We start from the raw sequence: 24,289 nt of genomic DNA, 5'->3' as shown, positions 1-24,289 counted from the left end.
TCTTTGATTATAGATGGATATGTTGAAGATAGATGATGCAAATAGGTTTGGGTAAAACCCTAACCACCTTCTGGTTGACAACGGTGGTGGTGGTGGAAGGTGACAGAAGAAGGGAATGGAATGGGAGGTGGGTGGCGTAAAGTGAGGTGGATGGGGTTGGTGATTATTTAGTTTCATTTTTATTATGACAACTAAAATAAAAGAGTTAAAAGGATAAAAAATTAAATTTGTATAGGTCAAGGTGGTTGACTGACCTAGTAACTGATCGAAACACCAAGGACTATATTAATCTTTTTGAAAAATTTGATGGTTGAACTTCTAGTCTTTCTAAAGCAAGTGGGTTATTTACGTAAAAAGACATCTTACGACACCATATTCGCCTCAACAAAATGGTGTTGTAGAAAGGCGAAATCGTACGGTTATGGATATGGCAAGAAGTCTTCTTAAAGGAAGAAATGTACCCGGAGAGTTTTGGGGAGAAGCCGTTAGACATGCGGTTTATCTTCTAAATCGCTTACCTACAAAAGCGCTCACCGACATCACGCCGTATGAAGCATGGTTTGACAAAAAACCAAACCTTGAACATTTGAAGGTTTTTGGTTGTGTTGTCTTTGCCAAAAGTGTAGGAGGTCATTTGAAGAAACTTGAAGACCGAAGCAAAAAGATGGTGTATTTTGGAGTAGAAGATGGAACTAAAGGGTGTCGATTATTTGATCCGGAGAGTCGGAAATTGCGGGTTAGTCGTGATGTTGTTTTTGACGAAAACGAAGGATGGAATTGGTACAAAAACAAGGAAGAGGAAGAGACGACTGCTAAAACATTCACAATAATCGAGTTGGACGGTGACGAAGTCAACCCGATGAATCCGGACATCCCCGAAGTCGATCTGGAAAATCCGGACAACCCCCATATCGAACCTGTCCAGCCCGTAACAGCCCCAAGTTCTCCTACTACAGCCCCGATTTCTCCAACTTTGACCGACACGGATATCCCTCCAAACTGGGTTGGGCCAAAAGGACTCCGTTCGCTTGCCGATATCTATAATGATTCCGAAAATGTGATCCTAGAACCCGGAGAATTGTTAATGATTGCAGCGGATCAACCCTTGAATTTTGAAGAGGCGGTTACCTATAAACCATGGCGGGAGGCCATGCAAACAGAGTTGGATGCGATCGTTAAAAACAAGACGTGACAACTCACCGACTTGCCACCGGGTCAGAAAGTGATAGGATTAAAGTGGGTCTTTAAAGTGAAAAAAGACAATCTTGGAAATGTGGTAAAACACAAAGCTCGACTTGTCGCAAAAGGTTACGTACAAAAGCAAGGAATTGATTTTGATGAAGTTTTTGCACCGGTAGCACGACTTGACACGATAAGGCTCTTTCTTGCCTTAGCAGCTCAACATGGGTGGGTTGTCCACCATTTAGATGTCAAGTCGGCTTTCCTTAATGGTGATCTTGAAGAGGAGGTCTATGTAAGTCAACCGGAAGGATTCGTTGACAAAGTACATAGTCACAAGGTGCTAAAACTCTCAAAAGCTCTTTATGGTTTACGACAAGCCCCTCGAGCATGGAACATTCGCTTGGATAAAAGCCTAAAAGGACTTGGTTTTTCGAAATGTTCACAAGACACGGCGGTGTACAAAAGGAACTCAAAAGGAAAAACTCTTTTAGTTGGTGTCTATGTTGACGATTTGATTGTTACCGGATCAAACAACGAAGACATTATCGAATTCAAGGACCAAATGAAAAAAGAATTCGAAATGAGTGACTTGGGTTTACTTTCTTACTACCTTGGAATAGAAGTGGCACAAAAGAAGTGGGGAATTTCTTTACGACAAACGGATTACGCAAAGAAGATTTTGGATCAATTTGGGTTACTAGATTGCAACCCTGCAAGTTCACCGATCGAACCAAAGTTGAAAGTCAAGAAAGACGAAGACGGTGAAAAAATTGACCCGACCGAATATAGACGAGTAGTGGGATGTTTGAGGTACTTGACGCATACTCGACCAGATTTGTCGTACGCGGTTGGAATTGCAAGTCGTTTCATGGAGCAACCCACCACTTTGCATTTCCAAGTAGTAAAACACATTTTACGATATGTCAAAGGAACCATTGATTACGGACTCAACTATGGAAAGGGTCGTGAAGTTGAAGACTTGGTTGGGTTTAGCGATAGTGATCATGGTGGTGACAAAGTTAGTGGAAAAAGCACAAGCGGGATGATTTTCTACCTAGGAAGAAATGCGGTGACATGGCAATCTCAAAAACAAAGGACCGTTGCTTTGTCAACATGCGAAGCCGAGTTCATGGCAGCCACGGTAGCGGCATGTCAAGCCATTTGGCTTGGTAATCTCGTGAAGGAGCTTACAGGTGATCATGTTATGCCTATCACGTTGTATGTTGACAACAAGTCAGCAATTGAGTTGATGAAGAATCCTGTGTTTCATGGTAGAAGCAAACACATTGACATTCGCTATCACTTCATAAGAGAATGTGTCGAGGAAGGGAAAGTTGTAGTGGAACATGTCGACTCAAAGGATCAGCGAGCAGACATCTTTACAAAGGCCTTGACACAAGTGAAGCACGGCGAAATGCGAAATATGATCGGTGTGACAGATATTGAACTTGGTCCGGTTTAAGAGGGAGAATGTGATATAAACCTGACCACACACAAAGTCAGAAACATCTTCCTTGTTTCACGGTAGGCGTGACTTTAGTTTTCCCTATGTTTGAAAATAAGCCATACATTTGGTAGAATAATAAATTTGGTTGCAGCTATCCATGACTTTTACCAAGTAGTTAGGATTTTTTAAGCTTATATAAGAAGCCGAATCGTAGGCTTGAAGTAAAAGAATATATCCCATATTGTAATTTGTCTTTCAAATATTTTATCAACAATAGCCTTTTGGCAACATCTCCATGCACGTCCAATTTATTTAGATAACATCTGAAACCCATATTTGTTCACAAAACTTTAGCTTTCTTGCATACAAATTATTTTATAAATTCCAACAAGATGATGCAAATAGGTTTGGGTAAAACCCTAACCACCTTCTGGTTGACAACAGTGGTGGTGGCTGTGATGGTGGAAGGTGACAGAAGAAGGGAATGGAATGGGAGGTGGGTGGCGTAAAGTGAGGTGGATGGGGTTGGTGATTATTTAGTTTCATTTTTATTATGACAACTAAAATAAAAGAGTTAAAAGGATAGAAAATTAAATTTGTATAGGTCAAGGTGGTTGGCTGACCTAGTAACTGATTTATCTTTCTTTTATTTGACGTCTTACCATCGGCCTCGATGAAGGATCTCCTCCCCCATGTGATTTCATGCAAGTAAAAAGAATTTGTCAACTTTGGTCCCTCCTTCCAAGATCTTAGCATTTTAAGTTTTAATATTATAGAGTCATATTAGGGTTTTAGTTGATTTCAATCATAATTATGAGTCATATTAGGGTTTTAGTTTAATTATAAACAGGTTAGCCGCCTTTGACTTTTAGGAGTTGATTTTGATTAATAAAGAATGGTATTTGAAACTCTATTTTCTTTACTTTGTGTTCATGTGGTTGTAATCGGCTATTCAAACCGATCGTCTTATGTCATGAGTAACATATGGTTTTGTTCTTTAATCCATGAAACTTAGATTTTTCATTTTGTATGTTATTGGGTATTGATATGGATGTAGCTACATGTGTTTAATTTGTTTGAAGTAGTAGACAACATCCATACATTTTCTTTTTCTGTCCGTGACATTGTATTTTTGACATATTTGTTTCGATGTTTGATGCTCTCACTTTCTAGTTACCAATGAATGCCAATAGAAGCTCTTCTGTGGCTTTTTCAAACATAGATTTTTATGTTTTGCTATGTATACTTCATTTTCTTTTAGTTAACAAAATCTTGAAAGGTTGGTTGGAGACCAAAGCACTTCGTGATTTCTATTTTTAGGCTTGGATCTTGGGAGGTCTTTTCTTTGATTATAGATGGATATGTTGAAGATAGATGATGCAAATAGGTTTGGGTAAAACCCTAACCACCTTCTGGTTGACAACGTTGGTGGTGGTGGAAGGTGACAGAAGAAGGGAATGGAATGGGAGGTGGGTGGCGTAAAGTGAGGTGGATGGGGTTGGTGATTATTTAGTTTCATTTTTATTATGACAACTAAAATAAAAGAGTTAAAAGGATAAAAAATTAAATTTGTATAGGTCAAGGTGGTTGACTGACCTAGTAACTGATCGAAACACCAAGGACCATATTAATCTTTTTGAAAAATTTGATGGTTGAACTTCTAGTCTTTCTAAAGCAAGTGGGTTATTTACGTAAATTTGTCTTTGTGATTTCTAAGTCTATTTCTTGCACACTCTTAGGTTTGTCTTTGTGATTTCTAAGTCTATTTCTTGCACAAACTTAGGTTTGTCTTTCTGATTTCTAAGTCTATTTCTTGCACACACTTACGTAAATTTAACTTTGTCATTTCTAAGTCTATTTCTTGCACACTCTTGGGTTTTGATAGTTTATATCTTACTTTTGAAGTAGTTAATTCCACATAAGTAAATCAAAATCACTATGACAGTAGTATATATACTATTCGATTTTAAATATAACAACATAAACATAACAAATATCACAACATTGATAAGAAAATCAACATTTTAGAAGCATGTAAAAGCTAGAATTTCGATTGAATTTGATAGACGACGTTGATGTCAACTTGAAAGGCCTTCGCAAGAATATCTCCAGCGATATCGGGATTTGACCCAAAAACAGCGTTTGCAATGGTAATAACACCTGGATTTTGACTACTCAAAGCTGCAATAGCAACAGCATAGCCATTTCCCACGTTTTTCTGGAAGTGAATCAGGCCTTCTGGGAACACGAAAACATCGCCTTTCTGAAGTTCTTTTGTGATGAGTCGGTTTTGAGGGTTGGACGTGACAAATCCGACTAGAATACGGCCTTCCATAACAGTCAAAATTTCAGTGGCCCGAGGGTGTGTATGTGGGGGGTTAATACCCTGTGGTGCGAAGTCAATACGTGCCATTGAGATACCAAGAGTGTTAAGTCCTGGCAACTCTTCTACGGTCACCGAAGTCACAGCAGACCCAACCGCATTCGAGGTATTTCCCATTAGCTGCAGTCCTCTATAAAAGAAATCATCAGGTTGTACAAGCCTCGCCTCTTTACAAACCAAGCCATTCACGAATACTACCAAGAAAAATAAATAAATAAATAAACTATTAATCACAATTAAATATAATATATTTTCAAATCATGCATGAATGCAGGAGAGTTTCTCGACTTTCAGCAATAAATTCTTACCTCTGCTATTTTGGTCTGCCACACAGAAGTCCTGAAGAGGACTAGGGTCCGAAGCACACGCAAGGGAGCAACCCGCCACCAAGAGACCAAATAAAAGCAAATGAGACGTCATTGTTGAGAAGCCGAAAACTTGTTTTTGATGACTTAATTATGGTAGCTGGGAAATCTATGAAATAAAGAATGCAACTCGCAATGCTTTTATAGTGAAAATATAGGAACATTAAGACTAATACCATCATAGCGTCATCATTATCATCTTGAGATGAATTCAAATTTTGCTGTTCAATTTCTAGAAGCAAGATACATTCAACTTACGTTGTCTGGTTCTTAATTTCATAAAGGTTGCAACTACTAACCTTATATGTCTATGATCCTTCCATTTCGTATATTTACTTATGTACTTTTTCATAACTTCCATACTTACGATTAATTTTAATAGAACCTTGAATGTTTATTATGCATAGGAATTTTCTACTTATATCAATTTTTTAAGAAAATGAAAAAGTCTTGAAGAACAATATTGACCGTTTCCAAATGAGATCAATATTATAGTTAAAGAATGCTTTATGTATATTTTATTTTTCAATTGATGCATTCCAGGCTTTTCTTGAAACAAAATATTACCTACGTGCACTACAAAAATGTGCACAATTATCAAAAACCATTTATGTGTATAGTCCGTTTGATAATGGGTTTTACTGGTTTGTTAGACACATATCAAAATTGGTTAGAAGAAGGTGTACGTGGGCAATATCTTGTACACATACATAACAAACATTACAAACTTACTACTTTCACTGACAAATGCACAATACGTACTACAGATTATCATCATAAACTTTATAGCGATGTATTGCACACAAATTTAAGATCCATTTACCAACACAGCGTCTTTACTAGCTGTTTGTAAATTACTTGTATTAATTTGACGTCTAAAATTACAAAAAAAAGAAAAAAAAATCTTAATTTTCCTGAATAAATAAAAGAAAGATAAATTATAACAAAAAATATATTTGGATTTTATAGTATGAATGGAAACAGTAAATATAAGTCCAAAATTTTGCAAAAAAAAGAACCCATAAAACTAAACTACTAGGAAAAAGCAAGGTAGGTTGCTAAATAGCAATGCCTAATCAACGCTGTTTGATCAACCAATGGCTGAGATTTAAAACCATGTTTCATGTGCCTAATCTCTATGTGTGCTTTCTAGTGAAGAATTTGGAAGGAACATCCTACAATAATCTACATCTAATCATATGTCTCTTCCACTAACCTTTTTCTAAAACACACCCCAACCACCAATTTTGATTTATGTGTGGATGTTGGATCAACGATCTCCCTAGATTTCAGCGATGATAGAACACCGAGCAAAGAGGCGAAGATTGAGGAATGGTTAAATTATTAAACAACTCTAAAAAAATCTGGAAAAAATAAATTATTTCATAGTGATTCTCGTCTTCCTTGCTTGATCAGGCGATATGTGCACCCCCTTGTTCGACTCCATTCCCTATGAGTTTTAATGATAGGGGAACTTGTGCCATCTTAATCCATTTGCCATTAGTAACACAAGGTTTTGTTCTTTAATCCATGAAACCTAGATTCGTAATTTTGTATGTTATTGGCTGTTGATATGGATGTAGCTACATGTGTTTAATTTAGTTAAGTAGTAGGCAACGTCCACACTTCCACTTTTTGTTTCTAGTGACATTGTATTTCTGGCTTATTTGTTCATATGTTTTAGGTTCACACTTGCTAGTTACTAATAAATTTCAAGAGAATCCTTGTATGTGTTTTGCTCTCATTTGCCAGTTACCATAGGGCTTCATAATTTCTATTTATTTGCCATGGGTATGGGGAGGTTGTTGCTTTATTTATTCATGTTCAGTTTGAAGACAAATAACGGAAATAAGGGTGGATTAAACCCTAAAAACCTTCTGCATTGAAATGGTGATTGAGGATGGTAATGGTAGGGACGGTGGCGGTTGACGGAGACCGATGAAGGTAGATGAATGGAATGGGGTAAGGTATGGTGACATAAAGTAGGTTGGGGGGGGGGGCGTAGGGTTTGGGTTTATTAGTTATCTTTCTTAACTATAAAAAGTAAAACAAAAAGACAAAAAAAAAACATATTTAAAAATATACGAAAGTCAGTTTACATAGTTATGTATCGGTCACACAAGTAAGTGAAACCATAACAACCATACTCGTCAAGATAAAAACAATAAGCACTGAAATTCTCACTTTTTTAAAGCACATTGTATGATTTAATCTAATACAAATAGGCACATAAGACAAGTAAATGAAGACATGGTTTTTGAAAAAATCGAGTTCTCTTTTGCAAAATTTGGGTTTAACGAAGGGAAAGGTCATATGACCTTTTATTGTCCTGCTGCCTTCAACTTGATTACCCTCTTCCTCATATTTCTCTACTTTCTCGGTACACTCTTATCTTGAAACACAACAAACCGATTTCGGGGACATTTAGGTTACGATATGGTCTGATAAGGATTCAAAAGGTCGAGTTTTACACGGGATGAAAGCGAGATAAGTCTTACCATCGGCCTCGATGAAGGATCTCCTCCCCCATGTGATTTCATGCAAGTAAAAAGAATTTGTCAACTTTGGTCCCTCCTTCCAAGATCTTAGCATTTTAAGTTTTAATATTATAGATTTTAGTTCTTTGCCAAAAAAAAATACATCTTTTTATGTTAGATAATTAATAATAATTATTTTTTAATATTATTTATATATTTATTATAACTCTTAAGGGAAATTCAATAAAATTAAATAAAGGCACGAATGTTATAATATATTGCATTTTCTTATAAACATGGTTGTCCTCCTAAGGTTACTCAAGAACTCATAAATGAGACAATCAGTAGGAATATATGTAGGTGGAAACTATAATCGTGCATGTTGTCTTGTTTGATTTATCCGTCTTTGTTTTAAAGTGTGGAAGTTGTTTATCCTTTGGAAACCGTGGATGAGAGATGTACACTCGATGATGAGTTGCATCACTATGAGGAAGATGATGGAAGGTATATGAAAGATAAATCAATGATTTAATTTTATTAAGGTTATTTTATTTTATAATTTTTTCGGTTAAGATTTATCTTTATTAGGAATTTTTATGCCCTATATTCATAAAATATTTAGATTTATGTAATCTCCTAATTTAGATGATTTCAATCATAATTATGAGTCATATTAGGGTTTTAATTTAATTATAAATAGGTTAGCCGCCTTTGACTTTTAGGAGTTGATTTTGATTAATAAAGAATGGTATTTGAAACTCTATTTTCTTTACTTTGTGTTCATGTGGTTGTAATCGGCTATTCAAACCGATCGTCTTATGTCATGAGTAACATATGGTTTTGTTCTTTAATCCATGAAACTTAGATTTTTCATTTTGTATGTTATTGGGTATTGATATGGATGTAGCTACATGTGTTTAATTTGTTTGAAGTAGTAGACAACATCCATACATTTTCTTTTTCTGTCTGTGACATTGTATTTTTGACATATTTGTTTCTATGTTTGATGCTCTCACTTTCTAGTTACCAATGAATGCCAATAGAAGCTCTTCTGTGGCTTTTTCAAACATAGATTTTTATGTTTTGCTATGTATACTTCATTTTCTTTTAGTTAACAAAATCTTGAAAGGTTGGTTGGAGACCAAAGCACTTCGTGATTTCTATTTTTAGGCTTGGATCTTGGGAGGTCTTTTCTTTGATTATAGATGGATATGTTGAAGATAGATGATGCAAATAGGTTTGGGTAAAACCCTAATCACCTTCTGGTTGACAACGGTGGTGGTGGTGGAAGGTGACAGAAGAAGGGAATGGAATGGGAGGTGGGTGGCGTAAAGTGAGGTGGATGGGGTTGGTGATTATTTAGTTTCATTTTTATTATGACAACTAAAATAAAAGAGTTAAAAGGATAAAAAATTAAATTTGTATAGGTCAAAGTGGTTGACTGACCTAGTAACTGATCGAAACACCAAGGACCATATTAATCTTTTTGAAAAATTTGATGGTTGAACTTCTAGTCTTTCTAAAGCAAGTGGGTTATTTACGTAAATTTGTCTTTGTGATTTCTAAGTCTATTTCTTGCACACTCTTAGGTTTGTCTTTGTGATTTCTAAGTCTATTTCTTGCACAAACTTAGGTTTGTCTTTCTGATTTCTAAGTCTATTTCTTGCACACACTTACGTAAATTTAACTTTGTCATTTCTAAGTCTATTTCTTGCACACTCTTGGGTTTTGATAGTTTATATCTTACTTTTGAAGTAGTTAATTCCACATAAGTAAATCAAAATCACTATGACAGTAGTATATATACTATTCGATTTTAAATATAACAACATAAACATAACAAATATCACAACATTGATAAGAAAATCAACATTTTAGAAGCATGTAAAAGCTAGAATTTCGATTGAATTTGATAGACGACGTTGATGTCAACTTGAAAGGCCTTCGCAAGAATATCTCCAGCGATATCGGGATTTGACCCAAAAACAGCGTTTGCAATGGTAATAACACCTGGATTTTGACTACTCAAAGCTGCAATAGCAACAGCATAGCCATTTCCCACGTTTTTCTGGAAGTGAATCAGGCCTTCTGGGAACACGAAAACATCGCCTTTCTGAAGTTCTTTTGTGATGAGTCGGTTTTGAGGGTTGGACGTGACAAATCCGACTAGAATACGGCTTTCCATAACAGTCAAAATTTCAGTGGCCCGAGGGTGTGTATGTGGGGGGTTAATACCCTGTGGTGCGAAGTCAATACGTGCCATTGAGATACCAAGAGTGTTAAGTCCTGGCAACTCTTCTACGGTCACCGGAGTCACAGCAGACCCAACCGCATTCGAGGTATTTCCCATTAGCTGCAGTCCTCTATAAAAGAAATCATCAGGTTGTACAAGCCTCGCCTCTTTACAAACCAAGCCATTCACGAATACTACCAAGAAAAATAAATAAATAAATAAACTATTAATCACAATTAAATATAATATATTTTCAAATCATGCATGAATGCAGGAGAGTTTCTCGACTTTCAGCAATAAATTCTTACCTCTGCTATTTTGGTCTGCCACACAGAAGTCCTGAAGAGGACTAGGGTCCGAAGCAAACGCAAGGGAGCAACCCGCCACCAAGAGACCAAATAAAAGCAAATGAGACGTCATTGTTGAGAAGCTGAAAACTTGTTTTTGATGACTTAATTATGGTAGCTGGGAAATCTATGAAATAAAGAGTGGAACTCGCCATGCTTTTATAGTGAAAATATAGGAACATTAAGACTAATACCATCATAGCGTCATCATTATCATCTTGAGATGCATTCAAATTTTGCTGTTCAATTTCTAGAAGCAAGATACATTCAACTTACGTTGTCTGGTTCTTAATTTCATAAAGGTTGCAACTACTAACCTTATATGTCTATGATCCTTCCATTTCGTATATTTACTTATGTACTTTTTCATAACTTCCATACTTAGGATTAATTTTAATAGAACCTTGAATGTTTATTATGCATAGGAATTTTCTACTTATATCAATTTTTTAAGAAAATGAAAAAGTCTTGAAGAACAATATTGACCGTTTCCAAATGAGATCAATATTATAGTTAAAGAATGCTTTATGTATATTTTATTTTTCAATTGATGCATTCCAGGCTTTTCTTGAAACAAAATATTACCTACGTGCACTACAAAAATGTGCACAATTATCAAAAACCATTTATGTGTATAGTCCGTTTGATAATGGGTTTTACTGGTTTGTTAGACACATATCAAAATTGGTTAGAAGAAGGTGTACGTGGGCAATATCTTGTACACATACATAACAAACATTACAAACTTACTACTTTCACTGACAAATGCACAATACGTACTACAGATTATCATCACAAACTTTATAGCGATGTATTGCACACAAATTTAAGATCCATTTACCAACACAGCGTCTTTACTAGCTGTCTGTAAATTACTTGTATTAATTTGACGTCTAAAATTACAAAAAAAAGAAAAAAAAAATCTTAATTTTCCTGAATAAATAAAAGAAAGATAAATTATAACAAAAAATATATTTAGATTTTATAGTATGAATGGAAACAGTAAATATAAGTCCAAAATTTTGCAAAAAAAAGAACCCATAAAACTAAACTACTAGGAAAAAGCAAGGTAGGTTGCTAAATAGCAATGCCTAATCAACGCCGTTTGATCAACCAATGGCTGAGATTTAAAACCATGTTTCATGTGCCTAATCTCTATGTGTGCTTTCTAGTGAAGAATTTGGAAGGAACATCCTACAATAATCTACATCTAATCATATGTCTCTTCCACTAACCTTTTTCTAAAACACACCCCAACCACCAATTTTGATTTATGTGTGGATGTTGGATCAACGATCTCCCTAGATTTCAGCGATGATAGAACACCGAGCAAAGAGGCGAAGATTGAGGAATGGTTAAATTATTAAACAACTCTAAAAAAATCTGGAAAAAATAAATTATTTCATAGTGATTCTCGTCTTCCTTGCTTGATCAGGCGATATGTGCACCCCCTTGTTCGACTCCATTCCCTACGAGTTTTAATGATAGGGGAACTTGTGCCATCTTAATCCATTTGCCATTAGTAACACAAGGTTTTGTTCTTTAATCCATGAAACCTAGATTCGTAATTTTGTATGTTATTGGCTGTTGATATGGATGTAGCTACATGTGTTTAATTTAGTTAAGTAGTAGGCAACGTCCACACTTCCACTTTTTGTTTCTAGTGACATTGTATTTCTGGCTTATTTGTTCATATGTTTTAGGTTCACACTTGCTAGTTACTAATAAATTTCAAGAGAATCCTTGTATGTGTTTTGCTCTCATTTGCCAGTTACCATAGGGCTTCATAATTTCTATTTATTTGCCATGGGTATGGGGAGGTTGTTGCTTTATTTATTCATGTTCAGTTTGAAGACAAATAACGGAAATAAGGGTGGATTAAACCCTAAAAACCTTCTGCATTGAAATGGTGATTGAGGATGGTAATGGTAGGGACGGTGGCGGTTGACGGAGACCGATGAAGGTAGATGAATGGAATGGGGGTAGGTATGGTGACATAAAGTAGGTTGGGGGGGGGGGGGGCGTAGGGTTTGGGTTTATTAGTTATCTTTCTTAACTATAAAAAGTAAAACAAAAAGACAAAAAAAAAACATATTTAAAAATATACGAAAGTCAGTTTACATAGTTATGTATCGGTCACACAAGTAAGTGAAACCATAACAACCATACTCGTCAAGATAAAAACAATAAGCACTGAACTTCTCACTTTTTTAAAGCACATTGTATGATTTAATCTAATACAAATAGGCACATAAGACAAGTAAATGAAGACATGGTTTTTGAAAAAATCGAGTTCTCTTTTGCAAAATTTGGGTTTAACGAAGGGAAAGGTCATATGACCTTTTATTGTCCTGCTGCCTTCAACTTGATTACCCTCTTCCTCATATTTCTCTACTTTCTCGGTACACTCTTATCTTGAAACACAACAAACCGATTTCGGGGACATTTAGGTTACGATATGGTCTGATAAGGATTCAAAAGGTCGAGTTTTACATGGGATGAAAGCGAGATAAGTCTTACCATCGGCCTCGATGAAGGATCTCCTCCCCCATGTGATTTCATGCAAGTAAAAAGAATTTGTCAACTTTGGTCCCTCCTTCCAAGATCTTAGCATTTTAAGTTTTAATATTATAGATTTTAGTTCTTTGCCAAAAAAAAAATACATCTTTTTATGTTAGATAATTAATAATAATTATTTTTTAATATTATTTATATATTTATTATAACTCTTAAGGGAAATTCAATAAAATTAAATAAAGGCACGAATGTTATAATATATTGCATTTTCTTATAAACATGGTTGTCCTCCTAAGGTTACTCAAGAACTCATAAATGAGACAATCAGTAGGAATATATGTAGGTGGAAACTATAATCGTGCATGTTGTCTTGTTTGATTTATCCGTCTTTGTTTTAAAGTGTGGAAGTTGTTTATCCTTTGGAAACCGTGGATGAGAGATGTACACTCGATGATGAGTTGCATCACTATGAGGAAGATGATGGAAGGTATATGAAAGATAAATCAATGATTTAATTTTATTAAGGTTATTTTATTTTATAATTTTTTCGGTTAAGATTTATCTTTATTAGGAATTTTTATGCCCTATATTCATAAAATATTTAGATTTATGTAATCTCCTAATTTAGATGATTTCAATCATAATTATGAGTCATATTAGGGTTTTAGTTTAATTATAAATAGGTTAGCCGCCTTTGACTTTTAGGAGTTGATTTTGATTAATAAAGAATGGTATTTGAAACTCTATTTTCTTTACTTTGTGTTCATGTGGTTGTAATCGGCTATTCAAACCGATCGTCTTATGTCATGAGTAACATATGGTTTTGTTCTTTAATCCATGAAACTTAGATTTTTCATTTTGTATGTTATTGGGTATTGATATGGATGTAGCTACATGTGTTTAATTTGTTTGAAGTAGTAGACAACATCCATACATTTTCTTTTTCTGTCTGTGACATTGTATTTTTGACATATTTGTTTCTATGTTTGATGCTCTCACTTTCTAGTTACCAATGAATGCCAATAGAAGCTCTTCTGTGGCTTTTTCAAACATAGATTTTTATGTTTTGCTATGTATACTTCATTTTCTTTTAGTTAACAAAATCTTGAAAGGTTGGTTGGAGACCAAAGCACTTCGTGATTTCTATTTTTAGGCTTGGATCTTGGGAGGTCTTTTCTTTGATTATAGATGGATATGTTGAAGATAGATGATGCAAATAGGTTTGGGTAAAACCCTAACCACCTTCTGGTTGACAACGGTGGTGGTGGTGGAAGGTGACAGAAGAAGGGAATGGAATGGGAGGTGGGTGGCGTAAAGTGAGGTGGATGGGGTTGGTGATTATTTAGTTTCATTTTTATTATGACAACTAAAATAAAAGAGTTAAAAGGATAAAAAATTAAATTTGTATAGGTCAAGGTGGTTGACTGACCTAGTAACTGATCGAAACACCAAGGACCATATTAATCTTTTTGAAAAATTTGATGGTTGAACTTCTAGTCTTTCTAAAGCAAGTGGGTTATTTACGTAAATTTGTCTTTGTGATTTCTAAGTCTATTTCTTGCACACTCTTAGGTTTGTCTTTGTGATTTCTAAGTCTATTTCTTGCACAAACTTAGGTTTGTCTTTCTGATTTCTAAGTCTATTTCTTGCACACACTTACGTAAATTTAACTTTGTCATTTCTAAGTCTATTTCTTGCACACTCTTGGGTTTTGATAGTTTATATCTTACTTTTGAAGTAGTTAATTCCACATAAGTAAATCAAAATCACTATGACAGTAGTATATATACTATTCGATTTTAAATATAACAACATAAACATAACAAATATCACAACATTGATAAGAAAATCAACATTTTAGAAGCATGTAAAAGCTAGAATTTCGATTGAATTTGATAGACGACGTTGATGTCAACTTGAAAGGCCTTCGCAAGAATATCTCCAGCGATATCGGGATTTGACCCAAAAACAGCGTTTGCAATGGTAATAACACCTGGATTTTGACTACTCAAAGCTGCAATAGCAACAGCATAGCCATTTCCCACGTTTTTCTGGAAGTGAATCAGGCCTTCTGGGAACACGAAAACATCGCCTTTCTGAAGTTCTTTTGTGATGAGTCGGTTTTGAGGGTTGGACGTGACAAATCCGACTAGAATACGGCCTTCCATAACAGTCAAAATTTCAGTGGCCCGAGGGTGTGTATGTGGGGGGTTAATACCCTGTGGTGCGAAGTCAATACGTGCCATTGAGATACCAAGAGTGTTAAGTCCTGGCAACTCTTCTACGGTCACCGGAGTCACAGCAGACCCAACCGCATTCGAGGTATTTCCCATTAGCTGCAGTCCTCTATAAAAGAAATCATCAGGTTGTACAAGCCTCGCCTCTTTACAAACCAAGCCATTCACGAATACTACCAAGAAAAATAAATAAATAAATAAACTATTAATCACAATTAAATATAATATATTTTCAAATCATGCATGAATGCAGGAGAGTTTCTCGACTTTCAGCAATAAATTCTTACCTCTGCTATTTTGGTCTGCCACACAGAAGTCCTGAAGAGGACTAGGGTCCGAAGCAAACGCAAGGGAGCAACCCGCCACCAAGAGACCAAATAAAAGCAAATGAGACGTCATTGTTGAGAAGCTGAAAACTTGTTTTTGATGACTTAATTATGGTAGCTGGGAAATCTATGAAATAAAGAGTGGAACTCGCCATGCTTTTATAGTGAAAATATAGGAACATTAAGACTAATACCATCATAGCGTCATCATTATCATCTTGAGATGCATTCAAATTTTGCTGTTCAATTTCTAGAAGCAAGATACATTCAACTTACGTTGTCTGGTTCTTAATTTCATAAAGGTTGCAACTACTAACCTTATATGTCTATGATCCTTCCATTTCGTATATTTACTTATGTACTTTTTCATAACTTCCATACTTAGGATTAATTTTAATAGAACCTTGAATGTTTATTATGCATAGGAATTTTCTACTTATATCAATTTTTTAAGAAAATGAAAAAGTCTTGAAGAACAATATTGACCGTTTCCAAATGAGATCAATATTATAGTTAAAGAATGCTTTATGTATATTTTATTTTTCAATTGATGCATTCCAGGCTTTTCTTGAAACAAAATATTACCTACGTGCACTACAAAAATGTGCACAATTATCAAAAACCATTTATGTGTATAGTCCGTTTGATAATGGGTTTTACTGGTTTGTTAGACACATATCAAAATTGGTTAGAAGAAGGTGTACGTGGGCAATATCTTGTACACATACATAACAAACATTACAAACTTACTACTTTCACTGACAAATGCACAATACGTACTACAGATTATCATCACAAACTTTATAGCGATGTATTGCACACAAATTTAAGATCCATTTACCAACACAGCGTCTTTACTAGCTGTCTGTAAATTACTTGTATTAATTTGACGTCTAAAATTACAAAAAAAAGAAAAAAAAAATCTTAATTTTCCTGAATAAATAAAAGAAAGATAAATTATAACAAAAAATATATTTAGATTTTATAGTATGAATGGAAACAGTAAATATAAGTCCAAAATTTTGCAAAAAAAAGAACCCATAAAACTAAACTACTAGGAAAAAGCAAGGTAGGTTGCTAAATAGCAATGCCTAATCAACGCTGTTTGATCAACCAATGGCTGAGATTTAAAACCATGTTTCATGTGCCTAATCTCTATGTGTGCTTTCTAGTGAAGAATTTGGAAGGAACATCCTACAATAATCTACATCTAATCATATGTCTCTTCCACTAACCTTTTTCTAAAACACACCCCAACCACCAATTTTGATTTATGTGTGGATGTTGGATCAACGATCTCCCTAGATTTCAGCGATGATAGAACACCGAGCAAAGAGGCGAAGATTGAGGAATGGTTAAATTATTAAACAACTCTAAAAAAATCTGGAAGAAATAAATTATTTCATAGTGATTCTCGTCTTCCTTGCTTGATCAGGCGATATGTGCACCCCCTTGTTCGACTCCATTCCCTACGAGTTTTAATGATAGGGGAACTTGTGTCATCTTAATCCATTTGCCATTAGTAACACAAGGTTTTGTTCTTTAATCCATGAAACCTAGATTCGTAATTTTGTATGTTATTGGCTGTTGATATGGATGTAGCTACATGTGTTTAATTTAATTAAGTAGTAGGCAACGTCCACACTTCCACTTTTTGTTTCTAGTGACATTGTATTTCTGGCTTATTTGTTCATATGTTTTAGGTTCACACTTGCTAGTTACTAATAAATTTCAAGAGAATCCTTGTATGTGTTTTGCTCTCATTTGCCAGTTACCATAGGGCTTCATAATTTCTATTTATTTGCCATGGGTATGGGGAGGTTGTTGCTTTATTTATTCATGTTCAGTTTGAAGACAAATAACGGAAATAAGGGTGGATTAAACCCTAAAAACCTTCTGCATTGAAATGGTGATTGAGGATGGTAATGGTAGGGACGGTGGCGGTTGACGGAGACCGATGAAGGTAGATGAATGGAATGGGGGTAGGTATGGTGACATAAAGTAGGTTGGGGGGGGGGGGGGGGCGTAGGGTTTGGGTTTATTAGTTATCTTTCTTAACTATAAAAAGTAAAACAAAAAGACAAAAAAAACATATTTAAAAATATACGAAAGTCAGTTTACATAGTTATGTATCGGTCACACAAGTAAGTGAAACCATAACAACCATACTCGTCAAGATAAAAACAATAAGCACTGAACTTCTCACTTTTTTAAAGCACATTGTATGATTTAATCTAATACAAATAGGCACATAAGACAAGTAAATGAAGACATGGTTTTTGAAAAAATCGAGTTCTCTTTTGCAAAATTTGGGTTTAACGAAGGGAAAGGTCATATGACCTTTTATTGTCCTGCTGCCTTCAACTTGATTACCCTCTTCCTCATATTTCTCTACTTTCTCGGTACACTCTTATCTTGAAACACAACAAACCGATTTCGGGGACATTTAGGTTACGATATGGTCTGATAAGGATTCAAAAGGTCGAGTTTTACATGGGATGAAAGCGAGATAAGTCTTACCATCGGCCTCGATGAAGGATCTCCTCCCCCATCTGATTTCATGCAAGTAAAAAGAATTTGTCAACTTTGGTCCCTCCTTCCAAGATCTTAGCATTTTAAGTTTTAATATTATAGATTTTAGTTCTTTGCCAAAAAAAAATACATCTTTTTATGTTAGATAATTAATAATAATTATTTTTTAATATTATTTTTATATTTATTATAACTCTTAAGGGAAATTCAATAAAATTAAATAAAGGCACGAATGTTATAATATATTGCATTTTCTTATAAACATGGTTGTCCTCCTAAGGTTACTCAAGAACTCATAAATGAGACAATCAGTAGGAATATATGTAGGTGGAAACTATAATCGTGCATGTTGTCTTGTTTGATTTATCCGTCTTTGTTTTAAAGTGTGGAAGTTGTTTGTCCTTTGGAAACCGTGGATGAGAGATGTACACTCGATGATGAGTTGCATCACTATGAGGAAGATGATGGAAGGTATATGAAAGATAAATCAATGATTTAATTTTATTAAGGTTATTTTATTTTATAATTTTTTCGGTTAAGATTTATCTTTATTAGGAATTTTTATGCCCTATATTCATAAAATATTTAGATTTATGTAATCTCCTAATTTAGATGATTTCAATCATAATTATGAGTCATATTAGGGTTTTAGTTTAATTATAAATAGGTTAGCCGCCTTTGACTTTTAGGATTTGATTTTGATTAATAAAGAATGGTATTTGAAACTCTATTTTCTTTACTTTGTGTTCATGTGGTTGTAATCGGCTATTCAAACCGATCGTCTTATGTCATGAGTAACATATGGTTTTGTTCTTTAATCCATGAAACTTAGATTTTTCATTTTGTATGTTATTGGGTATTGATATGGATGTAGCTACATGTGTTTAATTTGTTTGAAGTAGTAGACAACATCCATACATTTTCTTTTTCTGTCCGTGACATTGTATTTTTGACATATTTGTTTCTATGTTTGATGCTCTCACTTTCTAGTTACCAATGAATGCCAATAGAAGCTCTTCTGTGGCTTTTTCAAACATAGATTTTTATGTTTTGCTATGTATACTTCATTTTCTTTTAGTTAACAAAATCTTGAAAGGTTGGTTGGAGACCAAAGCACTTCGTGATTTCTATTTTTAGGCTTGGATCTTGGGAGGTCTTTTCTTTGATTATAGATGGATATGTTGAAGATAGATGATGCAAATAGGTTTGGGTAAAACCCTAACCACCTTCTGGTTGACAACGGTGGTGGTGGTGGAAGGTGACAGAAGAAGGGAATGGAATGGGAGGTGGGTGGCGTAAAGTGAGGTGGATGGGGTTGGTGATTATTTAGTTTCATTTTTATTATGACAACTAAAATAAAAGAGTTAAAAAGATAAAAAATTAAATTTGTATAGGTCAAGGTGGTTGACTGACCTAGTAACTGATCGAAACACCAAGGACCATATTAATCTTTTTGAAAAATTTGATGGTTGAACTTCTAGTCTTTCTAAAGCAAGTGGGTTATTTACGTAAATTTGTCTTTGTGATTTCTAAGTCTATTTCTTGCACACTCTTAGGTTTGTCTTTGTGATTTCTAAGTCTATTTCTTGCACAAACTTAGGTTTGTCTTTCTGATTTCTAAGTCTATTTCTTGCACACACTTACGTAAATTTAACTTTGTCATTTCTAAGTCTATTTCTTGCACACTCTTGGGTTTTGATAGTTTATATCTTACTTTTGAAGTAGTTAATTCCACATAAGTAAATCAAAATCACTATGACAGTAGTATATATACTATTCGATTTTAAATATAACAACATAAACATAACAAATATCACAACATTGATAAGAAAATCAACATTTTAGAAGCATGTAAAAGCTAGAATTTCGATTGAATTTGATAGACGACGTTGATGTCAACTTGAAAGGCCTTCGCAAGAATATCTCCAGCGATATCGGGATTTGACCCAAAAACAGCGTTTGCAATGGTAATAACACCTGGATTTTGACTACTCAAAGCTGCAATAGCAACAGCATAGCCATTTCCCACGTTTTTCTGGAAGTGAATCAGGCCTTCTGGGAACACGAAAACATCGCCTTTCTGAAGTTCTTTTGTGATGAGTCGGTTTTGAGGGTTGGACGTGACAAATCCGACTAGAATACGGCCTTCCATAACAGTCAAAATTTCAGTGGCCCGAGGGTGTGTATGTGGGGGGTTAATACCCTGTGGTGCGAAGTCAATACGTGCCATTGAGATACCAAGAGTGTTAAGTCCTGGCAACTCTTCTACGGTCACCGGAGTCACAGCAGACCCAACCGCATTCGAGGTATTTCCCATTAGCTGCAGTCCTCTATAAAAGAAATCATCAGGTTGTACAAGCCTCGCCTCTTTACAAACCAAGCCATTCACGAATACTACCAAGAAAAATAAATAAATAAATAAACTATTAATCACAATTAAATATAATATATTTTCAAATCATGCATGAATGCAGGAGAGTTTCTCGACTTTCAGCAATAAATTCTTACCTCTGCTATTTTGGTCTGCCACACAGAAGTCCTGAAGAGGACTAGGGTCCGAAGCAAACGCAAGGGAGCAACCCGCCACCAAGAGACCAAATAAAAGCAAATGAGACGTCATTGTTGAGAAGCTGAAAACTTGTTTTTGATGACTTAATTATGGTAGCTGGGAAATCTATGAAATAAAGAGTGGAACTCGCCATGCTTTTATAGTGAAAATATAGGAACATTAAGACTAATACCATCATAGCGTCATCATTATCATCTTGAGATGCATTCAAATTTTGCTGTTCAATTTCTAGAAGCAAGATACATTCAACTTACGTTGTCTGGTTCTTAATTTCATAAAGGTTGCAACTACTAACCTTATATGTCTATGATCCTTCCATTTCGTATATTTACTTATGTACTTTTTCATAACTTCCATACTTAGGATTAATTTTAATAGAACCTTGAATGTTTATTATGCATAGGAATTTTCTACTTATATCAATTTTTTAAGAAAATGAAAAAGTCTTGAAGAACAATATTGACCGTTTCCAAATGAGATCAATATTATAGTTAAAGAATGCTTTATGTATATTTTATTTTTCAATTGATGCATTCCAGGCTTTTCTTGAAACAAAATATTACCTACGTGCACTACAAAAATGTGCACAATTATCAAAAACCATTTATGTGTATAGTCCGTTTGATAATGGGTTTTACTGGTTTGTTAGACACATATCAAAATTGGTTAGAAGAAGGTGTACGTGGGCAATATCTTCATAACAAACATTACAAACTTACTACTTTCACTGACAAATGCACAATACGTACTACAGATTATCATCACAAACTTTATAGCGATGTATTGCACACAAATTTAAGATCCATTTACCAACACAGCGTCTTTACTAGCTGTCTGTAAATTACTTGTATTAATTTGACGTCTAAAATTACAAAAAAAAGAAAAAAAAAATCTTAATTTTCCTGAATAAATAAAAGAAAGATAAATTATAACAAAAAATATATTTAGATTTTATAGTATGAATGGAAACAGTAAATATAAGTCCAAAATTTTGCAAAAAAAAGAACCCATAAAACTAAACTACTAGGAAAAAGCAAGGTAGGTTGCTAAATAGCAATGCCTAATTAACGCCGTTTGATCAACCAATGGCTGAGATTTAAAACCATGTTTCATGTGCCTAATCTCTATGTGTGCTTTCTAGTGAAGAATTTGGAAGGAACATCCTACAATAATCTACATCTAATCATATGTCTCTTCCACTAACCTTTTTCTAAAACACACCCCAACCACCAATTTTGATTTATGTGTGGATGTTGGATCAACGATCTCCCTAGATTTCAGCGATGATAGAACACCGAGCAAAGAGGCGAAGATTGAGGAATGGTTAAATTATTAAACAACTCTAAAAAAATCTGGAAAAAATAAATTATTTCATAGTGATTCTCGTCTTCCTTGCTTGATCAGGCGATATGTGCACCCCCTTGTTCGACTCCATTCCCTACGAGTTTTAATGATAGGGGAACTTGTGCCATCTTAATCCATTTGCCATTAGTAACACAAGGTTTTGTTCTTTAATCCATGAAACCTAGATTCGTAATTTTGTATGTTATTGGCTGTTGATATGGATGTAGCTACATGTGTTTAATTTAGTTAAGTAGTAGGCAACGTCCACACTTCCACTTTTTGTTTCTAGTGACATTGTATTTCTGGCTTATTTGTTCATATGTTTTAGGTTCACACTTGCTAGTTACTAATAAATTTCAAGAGAATCCTTGTATGTGTTTTGCTCTCATTTGCCAGTTACCATAGGGCTTCATAATTTCTATTTATTTGCCATGGGTATAGGGAGGTTGTTGCTTTATTTATTCATGTTCAGTTTGAAGACAAATAACGGAAATAAAGGTGGATTAAACCCTAAAAACCTTCTGCATTGAAATGGTGATTGAGGATGGTAATGGTAGGGACGGTGGCGGTTGACGGAGACCGATGAAGGTAGATGAATGGAATGGGGGTAGGTATGGTGACATAAAGTAGGTTGGGGGGGGGGGGGGCGTAGGGTTTGGGTTTATTAGTTATCTTTCTTAACTATAAAAAGTAAAACAAAAAGACAAAAAAAAAACATATTTAAAAATATACGAAAGTCAGTTTACATAGTTATGTATCAGTCACACAAGTAAGTGAAACCATAACAACCATACTCGTCAAGATAAAAACAATAAGCACTGAACTTCTCACTTTTTTAAAGCACATTGTATGATTTAATCTAATACAAATAGGCACATAAGACAAGTAAATGAAGACATGGTTTTTGAAAAAATCGAGTTCTCTTTTGCAAAATTTGGGTTTAACGAAGGGAAAGGTCATATGACCTTTTATTGTCCTGCTGCCTTCAACTTGATTACCCTCTTCCTCATATTTCTCTACTTTCTCGGTACACTCTTATCTTGAAACACAACAAACCGATTTCGGGGACATTTAGGTTACGATATGGTCTGATAAGGATTCAAAAGGTCGAGTTTTACATGGGATGAAAGCGAGATAAGTCTTACCATCGGCCTCGATGAAGGATCTCCTCCCCCATGTGATTTCATGCAAGTAAAAAGAATTTGTCAACTTTGGTCCCTCCTTCCAAGATCTTAGCATTTTAAGTTTTAATATTATAGATTTTAGTTCTTTGCCAAAAAAAAAAATACATCTTTTTATGTTAGATAATTAATAATAATTATTTTTTAATATTATTTATATATTTATTATAACTCTTAAGGGAAATTCAATAAAATTAAATAAAGGCACGAATATTATAATATATTGCATTTTCTTATAAACATGGTTGTCCTCCTAAGGTTACTCAAGAACTCATAAATGAGACAATCAGTAGGAATATATGTAGGTGGAAACTATAATCGTGCATGTTGTCTTGTTTGATTTATCCGTCTTTGTTTTAAAGTGTGGAAGTTGTTTGTCCTTTGGAAACCGTGGATGAGAGATGTACACTCGATGATGAGTTGCATCACTATGAGGAAGATGATGGAAGGTATATGAAAGATAAATCAATGATTTAATTTTATTAAGGTTATTTTATTTTATAATTTTTTCGGTTAAGATTTATCTTTATTAGGAATTTTTATGCCCTATATTCATAAAATATTTAGATTTATGTAATCTCCTAATTTAGATGATTTCAATCATAATTATGAGTCATATTAAGGTTTTAGTTTAATTATAAATAGGTTAGCCGCCTTTGACTTTTAGGAGTTGATTTTGATTAATAAAGAATGGTATTTGAAACTCTATTTTCTTTACTTTGTGTTCATGTGGTTGTAATCGGCTATTCAAACCGATCGTCTTATGTCATGAGTAACATATGGTTTTGTTCTTTAATCCATGAAACTTAGATTTTTCATTTTGTATGTTATTGGGTATTGATATGGATGTAGCTACATGTGTTTAATTTGTTTGAAGTAGTAGACAACATCCATACATTTTCTTTTTCTGTCCGTGACATTGTATTTTTGACATATTTGTTTCTATGTTTGATGCTCTCACTTTCTAGTTACCAATGAATGCCAATAGAAGCTCTTCTGTGGCTTTTTCAAACATAGATTTTTATGTTTTGCTATGTATACTTCATTTTCTTTTAGTTAACAAAATCTTGAAAGGTTGGTTGGAGACCAAAGCACTTCGTGATTTCTATTTTTAGGCTTGGATCTTGGGAGGTCTTTTCTTTGATTATA

General features: G+C 34.4%; 4 protein-coding genes across 5 annotated transcripts; all 4 read right to left on the bottom strand.

The window, feature by feature from the left end:
- Positions 1-4,670: 4,670 nt before the first annotated feature.
- LOC145138321 (putative germin-like protein 2-3) lies at positions 4,671-5,432 on the bottom strand. Of its 2 annotated transcripts, none has more exons than XM_079072423.1 (2): positions 5,321-5,432; positions 4,671-5,206 (listed from the first exon to the last, which is right to left on the bottom strand). In XM_079072423.1, the coding sequence occupies exons 1-2, from the start codon at positions 5,430-5,432 to the stop codon at positions 4,671-4,673; spliced, it is 648 nt and encodes a 215-aa protein (XP_078928549.1). The 2 variants fall into 2 exon arrangements, with proteins under 2 accessions (XP_078928549.1, XP_078928550.1); XM_079072424.1 differs by having other exon boundaries at positions 4,671-5,140; positions 5,321-5,363.
- Positions 5,433-9,745: 4,313 nt separating this feature from the next.
- On the bottom strand, positions 9,746-10,507 carry LOC145140148 (putative germin-like protein 2-1). Its single transcript, XM_079073739.1, has 2 exons — positions 10,396-10,507; positions 9,746-10,281 (listed from the first exon to the last, which is right to left on the bottom strand). The coding sequence occupies exons 1-2, from the start codon at positions 10,505-10,507 to the stop codon at positions 9,746-9,748; spliced, it is 648 nt and encodes a 215-aa protein (XP_078929865.1).
- Positions 10,508-14,825: 4,318 nt separating this feature from the next.
- LOC145138240 (putative germin-like protein 2-1) lies at positions 14,826-15,587 on the bottom strand. Its single transcript, XM_079072351.1, has 2 exons — positions 15,476-15,587; positions 14,826-15,361 (listed from the first exon to the last, which is right to left on the bottom strand). The coding sequence occupies exons 1-2, from the start codon at positions 15,585-15,587 to the stop codon at positions 14,826-14,828; spliced, it is 648 nt and encodes a 215-aa protein (XP_078928477.1).
- Positions 15,588-19,904: 4,317 nt separating this feature from the next.
- Positions 19,905-20,666, bottom strand: LOC145138094 (putative germin-like protein 2-1). Its single transcript, XM_079072242.1, has 2 exons — positions 20,555-20,666; positions 19,905-20,440 (listed from the first exon to the last, which is right to left on the bottom strand). The coding sequence occupies exons 1-2, from the start codon at positions 20,664-20,666 to the stop codon at positions 19,905-19,907; spliced, it is 648 nt and encodes a 215-aa protein (XP_078928368.1).
- Positions 20,667-24,289: the final 3,623 nt, after the last annotated feature.

This window comes from Lactuca virosa, chromosome 9 (assembly GCF_052849685.1).
Source record: "Lactuca virosa cultivar CGN04683 chromosome 9, Lactuca_virosa_CGN04683_v6, whole genome shotgun sequence".
Lineage (NCBI taxonomy): Eukaryota > Viridiplantae > Streptophyta > Magnoliopsida > Asterales > Asteraceae > Lactuca > Lactuca virosa.
Note: the sequence above shows the minus strand (reverse complement) of the source record. Positions and strands in the feature narration are given on the sequence as shown.

Bases quoted from the DNA above. Each gene is read 5' to 3' on its own strand.
- LOC145138321 (XM_079072423.1), bottom strand. From the start codon at position 5,432: ATGACGTCTCATTTGCTTTTATTTGGTCTCTTGGTGGCGGGTTGCTCC. The intron at 5,207-5,320 runs GTAAGAATTTAT...TTTTCTTGGTAG, and splicing joins GGCAGACCAAAATAGCAGAG to TATTCGTGAATGGCTTGGTT.
- LOC145140148 (XM_079073739.1), bottom strand. From the start codon at position 10,507: ATGACGTCTCATTTGCTTTTATTTGGTCTCTTGGTGGCGGGTTGCTCC. The intron at 10,282-10,395 runs GTAAGAATTTAT...TTTTCTTGGTAG, and splicing joins GGCAGACCAAAATAGCAGAG to TATTCGTGAATGGCTTGGTT.
- LOC145138240 (XM_079072351.1), bottom strand. From the start codon at position 15,587: ATGACGTCTCATTTGCTTTTATTTGGTCTCTTGGTGGCGGGTTGCTCC. The intron at 15,362-15,475 runs GTAAGAATTTAT...TTTTCTTGGTAG, and splicing joins GGCAGACCAAAATAGCAGAG to TATTCGTGAATGGCTTGGTT.
- LOC145138094 (XM_079072242.1), bottom strand. From the start codon at position 20,666: ATGACGTCTCATTTGCTTTTATTTGGTCTCTTGGTGGCGGGTTGCTCC. The intron at 20,441-20,554 runs GTAAGAATTTAT...TTTTCTTGGTAG, and splicing joins GGCAGACCAAAATAGCAGAG to TATTCGTGAATGGCTTGGTT.